Below are 11,186 nucleotides of genomic sequence, written 5' to 3' on the forward strand. Positions count from 1 at the left end.
ATTCCTGCTTCCCAGACAACTCTGAAATCAGGGATTTCTGAGCCCTTCTGGATCAATATTTGCACAGGAAAGGAACAGTTGCTTTAGCTCAGTAAAATCACCCCAGAGATCCAAATTTTCCATTCCCAGATCACTTTTCCATAGTATTTAGCCCCCCAAAAATGCTGCTGGCACAGGACACTTCATCCCAAGGACACAGCCTGCAAGTGTGGAGCTGTAAATCCTAAAATATCCTTGGAATTAAAAAAATTAAAGTTCCTGGTAGCTCCAAAAGCACTGCAGGGAGCACAGGGAGTTCTGTCGGATTTGGTTTCTTTATTGACTCGTGGACATGAACTGATCCCAGGAAAAAGTTTGTGGTTGAAGCCACAGGGACAGGAAAATTCAAATTCAAGGAGGATTTTAGTCCAATCCAGGGAAAAAAAAGTCATGGAATCGGTGCTTTAAAAGGGCAAATCCTGAAAAGCCAAATCAGTCAGGAGAAGTAATGGTGAGGAATGATTAAGGAATTTTTGGAAGCTCTTCACAGCAGAGCAGAAATTTTAAACAGCTAAGAAGGAGGTTTTATGGATGACAAAAATCCACCTTTTTTGGTGGATTTGGTGGACAGGAAGGGACACTGATAATGCCAAAATTCCTTTTTCCTGTGCTATTCCCACACCTCCTTTTTTTCTTCCCTCAGGGATTTTGCAATGGCCAAATGGGACATTTTGGGAGCTTCCTCCAGCTCCCATTTTTCCTTTTTTGGCCCCCAAATGGAGAAGCTGAGATGAAGGAACCCATGGAAACCCTCAGGGTTCTCCTGCTAAACAGGATCCAGAGAAGTTCAGGAGGTGGATCAGGGTTTCCTTCCCACACCGAACGTTACCTGAGGACAATCCCCACGTCAGTAAATACAGGGATGCTCCAGGAACAGCACCCCAGGACAACAAAATGCTGGAATCCGCAGCCTCCTGCACGGTGAATCCCATCACTTTGGGCAAATCCACTGTTGGAAAAACAAAGAACAAAGTTTAGGGGCTGAAAACAGCTCTGGAGACCCTTCTGCCTCCGAAATTCCATGATTCTAGTGAGAGGAAGGAGTTCCTCCAGCACTCCAGGTGTTTTCTCCAGGAAGGTGAATCAGGCCAGGTCCTCAGTCGGTGGGAATTGGTGGGAATTTTTTGGTCTGGCCTCTAAACTGGCTGAAATTGGAAGTTTTGGGATGGGCAATGAAGTTTTTCCTGTCATTTTTTCCAGATGCTCCCTGAAATCCCAGCATCGGCTCCATATCCCTGACTTTTCCCACCGTTTGATCTCCAAACAACTCATGAGGGATGTTGGTCTTTACCTGCTGGAAACGGTCAAGCTATTGCAACTAAAGAGGGAATTCCAAGATAATGTGCCCCAAAAATGGGGATTATTGGCTGGGGAAGACAGGGAAGGGCCCAAAATTCCTCAATAGCAAGAAAAAAGGACCGCTGGCTGGTTTTGGTGGGATCTGAGAAGAAACAAGGCTGAGTTGGATGGGGCTTGGAGCAACCTGGTCCAGGAAAGGTGTTGGAATCGGATGATCTTCAAGGTCCCTTCCAACTCAAAACATCCTGGAATTCCAGGAATAAGGTGTCAATCAGCCAAAATTGCTCTTTTTCTTTCACTCCCCTACGGAGATGTTCTTATCCCAATCCATGAATCCCACACTCACAGGTTTTGGCTGTGAGGACCGTGGGGCTTCCCTCCTGTCCCCTTCCCACTGCAGACACGGAGATGGTGTAGGTGGTGTTGTCCTTCAGTTTGGGAATGGTGAAGGCAACGGCCTCTGCCGGGACCAGCTGGGAGGATTCCGAGTCACCTGAGAGGAGACATCCCGAAAAACCCGCAGTGTCCATGGAAAGGGAAGTGTAACAGTCATTGTTATAGCAGCTTCACACTCATCTGACAGGACCTGGCCAGGGAGGAGAGTTAGGAACTCATTTTGCCTGTGGGGAAACTGAGGCACAGGGAGCAGACAGATCTAGTCACAAAGGTGGAAGGGAACGAATTCCTGGATATCCCAAATCCCAGCTATGTTTATATCCTTGGTTAGAGCCTAAAGCTTGGCTCAGGGCTCATTTAGAGGGATTCAACCTGTCCCTGTAGACATTAAAGTCCCCACCCACCTGATCATCCATGGAAAAAGCAATTTCCTGAACCAAATTCCCTATTTTTGTGCTCCCTGACCAAAGGATCGGGATCCTTACTGTTGGATGGCACCCAGGATATCTTGTAGTTACTTATCCCAGGAAGCTTTTTCCAAGCCAGCTTCAAAGTGTTTACACCAGTGTCAGTAACCCTCAGGTCCTGGATGGTCGGGATGGGGTGGGAATCTCCAGGAGGAGCTGGAAAATGAACCAGGATAAGATTTCAGCTCAGTCCCAGAGCAGCAGGTTCACAACTCTAAGTTAGGGTGGAGAAGAAAAATTTGGGCATTCATTCAATATTTACTTTCCAGGCATTATCCAGGGATGCCAGGCTGAAATTCCTAATGGATCCATGGATTCCAAGCTGAGGAATCTCATCCCCACCTCTTCCTACCCACACCAAACTGGTGACACACATGAGGGACATGAGAAGGGCTCCAAGAGAGGATGGATCATCCACACACATCTTCAAATTCCAGGAAAAACTCATTGAGATGAACTCAGGTGGAAAAGACACTGAAAGGAGCCAGAACTCCACGTTGGAAGAGGCAAAGCCACAATCCAAGGAATTCCCAAAACCCCAGTGCTGGTGAGTGACCCTGGGTGGTGCCTGCGGAGAGGCTCCTGCATTCCCGAGGTGGCTGTGGATAAATAATTCCGGGAAGTGATCCAGGACTGTCCAACGTGCCAGAAGGACGTGTCCCCTCCCTCCCACAGGAACAGCCATGGATTATTGCCAGCAGCAGTGAGGGCTGCTCGTTCAACAGGATACCCTGAGTTGGATCCACCAGGATCATGGAGTCCAACTCTTAAATGGATGAACACAGGGATTGAACCCAAAACTTTGGTGTTTTTAGCACCAGGCTCTGACCCAACTGAGCCAATCCCAACACCATCAATCCAAGCTTTGTATCCCAACTCAAGGAGGGTTTTTCCAGCGGGATTTACCTGTGTGGTGAGTCAGGGTCACCTCTGGCCCCTCGGTCCTGCTGAACACAGCCCGGACACTGACCCTGTACAGGGTGTTGGGCATCAGGTGGTCAATCCGGTGAGCCAACACTCGGCTGCCCAGGTACTGAGTCCTGGCAACCTGTTTTCCTGTAAAAACAGGGATATTTCAGAGCCTGGAGCTCACTTCCTTCCTCCAAAGGAAATTGCTGCTCCGCTGTCCCAGAGTTTTGGGGATTATCTCCATAAATAAAACCATGGAAACAAGGAGAGAAGGAGCCGTCACCAAGAGCGGGATCTCTTTCCTACCCCCAGGAGCAGGTCAGGAATTTGGGAAGGTGCTTGGAATGCCCTTTCCCTGCTCACCTTTACCTGCTCCCACGGGGCTCCAGGTGAGTTTGAATTTGGTGGCAGCAGCTGTTGCACTCCAGGCTACGGACAGGCTGGTGCTGGTGTGGGACATCACCTTGAAGTTGGAGACGGATCCCAGAGGATCTGCAGGATGGAGACAACATCAGGAGTGTCCTGATTCCTGTCCAAAGGCTCATCATTGACACTTTAATGGGTCAAAATTGTATCAAAGGGTTCAAAATGGTGGCTTTGCTTATCCTTGGTGTCTCCTCATCCTCACCTGGAGAGACACCACTTTCTACTGCTTGAGGTCATCAAGGAGCACGTTCTGCTCTAGATCCAGTGGGAGCAAGGCCAGGACAGGCAGCTCAGGGATCCATGGAGTCAGGAGATCCATATCCCAGTGCCCCAGGTGGAACACCCACCCAGAGCTCCCGCAGCTGCTGAATAGTCCCCGTTCTCTTCCTCCCAAGGGTCAGGCCATTATCCCCTTATGGTATTCCAGGGTTTCCAATCACCTGCTGCCGCTTTGGAACCTCTTCCAACGATCCCACCTCTGCTTTTGGATCAACATTCCTGCCTCTCCTCCGCTCCCAGGGCAGCAGCCCAGAAGTTTGAGAGAGAGGGACAAGATTTACCCATCAACTTTCCCTATTTTACACAAAGGATTTGCCTTTTGTCCAGGGAATCTGATCTTCCAGGAGGATTCCTTTGGAATTGTGGAATTCTTTGAGGCAGGGGACAGCCCTTATCACCAAGCAGAAAGGACCACATTAGGATGTTCCATGGTCCTTATCCTCCTATGGTTTCCTACAGCAGAATTTACCCAGATTTCCTATTTTTCATATTTTTTTTCAGATGGATTCTAACATTGTTGAGGAATTAACCATTGGTCTGGATTTTGGGATACCTGGAAGCTCAGTGAGTGCAGATTGAGCACTTCACCATTGGAGAGGGACTTTGGACAAGGGCCTGGAGGGACAAGACAAGGGGAGTGGCTTTAAACTGAAAGAGAGCAGGGATAGATGGGATATCGGGAAGGAATTCCTGGCTGGGAGGATGGGAGGCCCTGGCACGGGGTGCCCAGAGAAGCTGTGGCTGCCCCTGGATCCCTGGCAGTGCCCAAGGCCAGGCTGGACGGAGCCTGGAGCAGCCTGGGACAGTGGAAGGTGTTGGAACAAGATGGGCTTCCAACCCTTCCAACCCTTCCAGCCCCTACCAATCTGGGATTCAATGACATCTGAAGCTCTGCCCAAGCCCAGAGCACGGGAAAAGACCCAGTCACGGATACACAAGGTCGAACCGGATACACAGAGGTTATGTTCTGTAGCAGCTACTCCACCACCCCACCCACACTCACCCGTCCTGGCGGAGGTGGTGATCCCGGGGCCCTCCCCGGAGCCGAAGAGCACGGACAGGGAAATCACGTACTCGGTGTCGGGGGCCAGGCTGCGGAGCTGGTGGGACGTCACCGACTTGTTGAGGGCCAGGTGACGAGGACGGTCCTTGCCAAAGAATTCTTTGGAAGAGAAAATAAAGCACAAGAGGAGGAAGAGTCTGGTGAGCAGCTCTGTTGCTTCCTGAGATATCCACCATGCTCCCAGCAGAACCTCTGCTGGAGGACACCTGTTCCAGGACAATTCAGGAGGAATTTCTGCATGGAAAGGGTGGTCAGGCATTGGAAGGGGCTGCCCAGGGAGGTTTGGAGTCCGCAGTCCTGGAGGTGTCCAAGGAAGAACTGGATGTGGCATCACAAGCTGGGGATTGGGCACAGCTTGGACTTGGAGGTCTTTTCCAACCTCAGTGATCCTGGGATTCCATGCGTTCACTGGGGCAAGGGAGAGTTTTCCTATTGTTATTTATTTTGGAATTTTAATACCTAAAGGATCCAAACCAGTTGAGAGGAACTGAGTCCAAACCAGCTCTCACTTCCAGGGCCCACAGGAATGTGGGAATGTTCCCTGTCCCCTTCCTGAGGATTCCTGGCATTCACTCTGTGTTGGGCTGGGGCCAGGTTGGTGCCTCAGGGCCAGGAATAATCCCTGGCTTCAGTTTAAATTCTGGAATTGTGGGAGAGGCTGCTCAGAGCAGTTCATGACCTGGAAGCCAGATTCCTGAGGTTCTCCCATTCCAGCGAGAGCAGAGACAGATCTCACCTGGTGTTGGACCCCAGGCTACTCTGTAGCCGGTGGCCCCCGCGACCGAATCCCAGGACACCAGCAGGCTGTTGATGGAAATCTCGCTCACTTTCAGCATCTGGACAGTGCTGGATGCCACTGCAGGAGGGAAGAGTTGCCCAGTTCCATCGAGGTCCCAACAGCTTCAAAGAGGTCCCCAAACCCAACAATGCAGGGGAGTGACAGAAGTGACACCAGCTCCGTGCCACCACCCCTGAGTCTGCATGGGCTGAATGCCACCCCTGCTGCAGGACACTCACCCGTGGTGGCTTTGCCGCTCACCACTGGCCCCTCGATGTCCCCAAAGATGGGGTTGATGGTCACCGTGTGCTCTGTGCCCGGTTCCAGCCCCTGGATCATGTAGAAGCTGTAGGAGCTGCCGAGGGTCACGTCCTGGATGCTGCCCTCTGCGAAAGGGAACGGTGTCTCCTGGCTCAGCCCACCCCACCCTGGACACACCGGGACCATCCTGGGTGGGTGCAGGTGGAAAAAACCCACATCCACCCGGGAAGAGCTCAGGGATCACCGAGGTAACTCAGGGATTTGCAAAGCAAAGGAAATACATCAGGAAAACCCCAAAACGGGCACGCTGGGGCCTGTGAGTGATCCCATAAAAGGGTCCACACCCTCCACCCTGGCTGACTCCATGCTGGAGTCATCCTGCCTTCCCTACAGGAATTAGAGCCAATGATGCCCCAAACCCCAGTTTTAGTCTCCTTGTTGAGGATCCAGCTCAGCTAAACCTGCCCAGCAGGAGAAGAGTTAAAACCGAATTCCTGTGGATCCACCCCTGCTTCCCAGGGGCAGGGAGGTGCAGGCAGCAGGATGTTGAGGAAAACCTCTAAAAGAAGGAAAATGCCTTTTCCAGTTTGGTCACTGGATGGTGCCACGTCCCCATTTTCTGTCCCAGCAGCACCCGGAGCCCCATCCCCCTTTTCCCACCTGCTCTCCACATCCCCCATCTCCAGTTTGTGTTTATCTAATCCCGGTTTTAAAAGTCAGACGAGGAAAACCAGTCCCCTCCTGGGCTTGGGATGGGCACCAGGGTCTGGATCCCATCACTGCATCCCTAATCCCGGGATGGGATGGAGTGTGGGAAGAGGATCCAGAGGCAGGGGGGGCTGCCCTTGGGATATTGCCACTCCTGGAATTGGGGTGAGCTGGTACCAGGTGAAAAAGCAGCTGGAAAATCGGGGGGTGGAGGTGATGTGTTCTTCCTGTTCCACCTGAGAAGGTTGTCCCACTGTCCCCTCAGTGTCCCCATTCCCAGACCGAGCTCCATTCCTGGCTGGGATATTGGGCACAGGCTGGGAAAACTGCTGAGTTTTGGGGTGTGCTGTGAGAAAAGTTGATTACAAAGCAATAAAAGCCATTTTATGTCTTCCCTGTAAAGATTTTTCCCTCCTGGTGACCTTTGGAGCTGTTCTCCCGCTAATCCCCCCTGTTCCTGGTGGGAGATGTCTCCTTCCATCATAACCAGGGGAGATGAGGGAGAGGAAAATGTGGTTTTTATTCACAGCCTGGGATAGAGCCCAGGTGTCCTGACATCCCTGAGCCCAAGAAAAATCCACCTCCCAAGGCCAAAATCTGCCACCAAACCGAAATTTCTCACTCCTGCTCCCCTCCCAGCACCACAGAAAATATGTTTGGGTTCAGGGTAGGGGAAAAGCTCCAGCTGGAAAGGTGGATCTGTCTCGAAACTCCCAAATTTGCCTAAAAATGAGGATTTTAGGGGATGCAGCCAGGTTTTAGTGCTGCAGAGAGAAATGCAATGAGCACAGGCACTTCCAGGCTGTCCCCCCAAAATCCCTGTACTCAGCTGTCCCCCAAGAAAGGGGTGACCCCAAATACTCAGGGGCTGTGCAGCTACACAGGGAGGGTTTTCCCAGCTCCTCTCAGCTATTCCAAGGCTCCTCAGGTCCAGCAAATCCAGCACTAATCCCGTGTAACCAGCCTGGACCCACCAACCAGCTTTATGCAGAGCCAGGGCAGGAATTTTTGCTTCCACAGCAGAGAAAACTCCATTGGTCACAGACCCCCCAAAAAAACCCCAATTCCCTCTGGACAAAGATGGAATCCAATCCAATCCAAAGTGCATCCAACGCCTTGGGAATCTCACAGCTCCCATCTTTCCATGCCCTGGGAACTGGTACAGCCTCCACCCCTGTCCGTACCTGCTGATGCCCAGGTGAGCCTGTATCCCGTTGCTCCCCGCACAGGGCTCCACCGGGCCTGCAGCGTGTCCGTGGTCTCGTTCTGCAGCAGGAGGTTTTCCACAGGCAGGAGCTTCACTGGAAAGAGGACAGGGAAGAAACTTTTCAGAGCATTGGGAGTGGAGGACTTTGTTGGCTCTCCATGAATGTTCCTCCAGCTCAGCTGGCTGAAGGGAATGCCTGGAAGGAGGTGGCCACGTGGAGGTTGGGTTCTGCTCCCAGGGAACAGGGACAGGATGAGAGGGAACGGCCTCAGGCTGGGCCAGGGGAGGGGCAGGGTGGATATTGGGAAAAATCCCTTCATGGAAAGGGTGGTCAGGCACTGGCACAGCTGCCCAGGGCAGTGGTGGAGTCCCCATCCCTGAAGGGATTAAAAAGCCCTGTGCATGTGGCATTTGGGGACACGGCAGTGCTGGGAATGGTTGGATTTGGGGATCCTAGAGGGTTTTTCCAGCCTTAATGATTCTGTGAGAGGGATTTCCAGGACCTCCTGCCTGGGGGCTGAAGGCATCTCATGAACCACAGGTAGAACAGCCCAACCTGTGACTGTCCAGGACCAAACATCTCTGAGCACCAACCTTGTGCAGTGTGGGTGCAAAACAGGAGGGAAAATGATCTCCCACCCTTCCCCCGGGCTGCAGGATGATGGTGTTGAGGACGTCCACGTCCATGAAGCAAGAGTTAGGATGGAGTTGGGAAGGTCCTGGTGCATGAGGGCACCAACTCTGAGGTGGGGACACAACACCTGGGAACAAAAGGGACCAACCACGGGGTCGCAGCTCTTACGTGTCCTCCCCAGAGCAGCCACGGGCTGGCTCGGGCCCTCAGCATACACGGCATAGATGCTGATGCTGTATTCCCGGTCCTCCTGCAGGTTTTCCAGCACGTGGGAAGAGACGTCGCCCCGCAGGATCTGCTCAAAGGTCGTCCCGGGCTTGTTGGCTGCAAAATCAAGGAGAAAAGGGATGGTGAAGCCTTCCCATGAAGGAATCCCATGGGAATGTCTTCACACTGTGGAGATGGTTCAGGGGCACGGTTGGAGTTTCCCAATCCATGTGGTGTTGCTGGGAATTTTGGCTGTGCTGTCCCAGCCCTCAGAGCCCACAGAGGAGAGCAGGAGCCATCCCGAAGGTTTGAACTCATCCCAAATCCCCACCAGAGCAGGCACTTGAGTGGGAAAAACATCTGGATGTGGCAGGGCAAACAACGAATTCACGGCATCACCCTCAGCTTGTTCTTCCAAGAGAAGTCCTTCCAAGGACTCTCCTCTGTCCTGGAGGAACCACAGTGTTTGGCAAAGTCTATCCTGGACTCATTCCAGAGTCATGCCAGGAATTAACAGCACCTTCCCTGTCCTTGGGTCACTCCTCCTTTTAAAGCAAACACCACGATAAAATAAGAAAAATCAATAAAAATGGGTTAAAATTAATACAATTAATAAAAAATTAATAAAAACTCACCCCTGGGGATGTAGATCTTGTAGCCCTCCAGTTTGCCCAGGGGAGGTGTCCAAGCCACCTTCAGGCTGAAAAGTCCTTCTTCTATCACACGGAAATTGGTGACCGGAGGCACTGGAGCTGTGGGGACACAAAAATAAGGCAGAAATGGAGGTGGCAGTGCCGGAATAATGGAAAAGATCCTTCAAAATTCTTTTGTCTTCAGGCACAGAGAGACACAGAGAGGAGAAGCACCAACTCTTCCCTCAGCTGATGCCTTAAAATCAACAATCCCCCTCCTACCAACCCTTTGTCCCCCAAAAATAGGGATGGACCATCCCAAGGCAGAAAGTTTGGGAGTTTTCTCTGGGAATGGTGTTGGGATCTGAAATATCCACCCCCCCAGGCAGAGAACATCTACCCCGGGCAGGGGAAACTCCGCAGTTCTTGCAGACTGAGCAGGAATCAAAGCCATGAATCAAACCCTGCTTTGCTCCCACAGCCACAATTCCAAGGGAGAGGAGCCCATTTGGATCCAGCCAGCCACGGCAGACGGATTTATAGCTCCTGCCTCTGGCTTCATGTTGGGGATAATAAGAAGAGAGATCAAATGGCTTCATTTCCACCCATAAAGACATTCCATCTTCTCCCTGGCAAGTACAGATGAGTCAACCTCATTGAGGAGCTTTATTTATTCATCCTGTCAGAGACCTTCCCTCAAGGAGACAAACAATCCCAGACATCGCAGGGGCTGCGGGGAGGAACAAAAGGCAGGGAAGAAAGGAATAATTCTTTAAAAAACCCCTCGGGCAAAGCAGGGTTGGTGCTTCAGCCAGAGAGGGGAGTGGGATTAGTGAACCCCCTAAATTCTGAAAATCCCTAAAAGCAGAGACCATAAAAGTCCAGTCCAACTTTCAAATGGTCTCCTGACGTATCCCTATAGCCTTTCTTGGGAACTGAGATTCCTCCTTTGGGTGGGGACACCCCTCAAAGTCACCCCTTGAGGGTCAGCAGAAGAGATTTCCCCCTTGGTCTGGGTGAATGACATCAATCTCTACTTTAAAAATTGGGGTTTTTTGCTGATTTTATTACAATTACTTTAATAGTTATCATACTAAATCATTAATTTTAATACAAACATCCCTGTTTGCCATCTTTAATCCTTGGACCTAAGGTTCAACCACACCTCTATAAATGCTTAGATTTAATCCGTTGACAATACGGGGCTGGGATTGGATCCAGCCCCATCCAGTCTCCTCTTGGAGAAGTTTGGAAAGCAAAGAGGTTCTTCCTGCACCTCAGGACTCAATAGAAGCTTCTCTAATAAACTTTGAAGCTCCACCTCCACCCATGCCACCATCCATGCATCCATCCATCCATCCATTCCTCCATCCATCAATCATTCATCATCCATCCATCCATCCATCCATCATCCATCCATCATCCATCCACCCATCCATCTGCCCATCCACCCATCATCATCCATCCATCCCTCATCCATCCATCCGTCCCACCATCATCCATCCATCCCTCATCCATCCATCCATCCGTCCGTCCATCCATCATCCACCCATCCCCCCCACCCTCCCCCCCTCCCCCCACCCGTCCATCCATCCCTCATCCATCCATCTGTCCCACCATCATCCACCCATCCACCCATCCATCCATCCCTCCATCCATCCATCCATCCCTCATCCATCCATCCATCCGTCCGTCCATCCATCATCCACCCATCCATCCCTCCATCTCCTCTCCTCATACAAAAGGACAATTGCTCTGGGGAAAGCAGACTGAGCCCAGCACAAGCAAAGGGGAGGTGTCTTGGTTCTATCTAGGGGAAGAAGGGCAGAGATACTCAGAGACCCACATGAAGGCGCGCACCCTTGTCCTTTTCTTCCTGCC

General features: G+C 51.5%; 1 protein-coding gene across 1 annotated transcript in view; it reads right to left on the reverse strand.

The window, feature by feature from the left end:
- Nucleotides 1-11,186, reverse strand: part of LOC103611375 (collagen alpha-1(VII) chain) — a 76,908-nt gene that overhangs the window by 64,112 nt on the left and 1,610 nt on the right. Inside the window, exons 3-13 of the mRNA XM_017727974.1 lie at nucleotides 9,309-9,425; nucleotides 8,635-8,790; nucleotides 7,810-7,926; nucleotides 5,896-6,042; nucleotides 5,615-5,734; nucleotides 4,819-4,977; nucleotides 3,474-3,602; nucleotides 3,108-3,257; nucleotides 2,220-2,357; nucleotides 1,685-1,831; nucleotides 869-988 (exon numbers count right to left, since the gene is read on the reverse strand). Of these exons, the coding sequence (XP_017583463.1) occupies nucleotides 869-988; nucleotides 1,685-1,831; nucleotides 2,220-2,357; nucleotides 3,108-3,257; nucleotides 3,474-3,602; nucleotides 4,819-4,977; nucleotides 5,615-5,734; nucleotides 5,896-6,042; nucleotides 7,810-7,926; nucleotides 8,635-8,790; nucleotides 9,309-9,425 (1,500 nt within the window). The remainder of the gene's footprint in view (nucleotides 1-868; nucleotides 989-1,684; nucleotides 1,832-2,219; nucleotides 2,358-3,107; nucleotides 3,258-3,473; nucleotides 3,603-4,818; nucleotides 4,978-5,614; nucleotides 5,735-5,895; nucleotides 6,043-7,809; nucleotides 7,927-8,634; nucleotides 8,791-9,308; nucleotides 9,426-11,186) is intronic.

The sequence above is a fragment of the Corvus brachyrhynchos genome, unplaced genomic scaffold (genome assembly GCF_000691975.1).
Source record: "Corvus brachyrhynchos isolate BGI_N302 unplaced genomic scaffold, ASM69197v1 scaffold182, whole genome shotgun sequence".
Lineage (NCBI taxonomy): Eukaryota > Metazoa > Chordata > Aves > Passeriformes > Corvidae > Corvus > Corvus brachyrhynchos.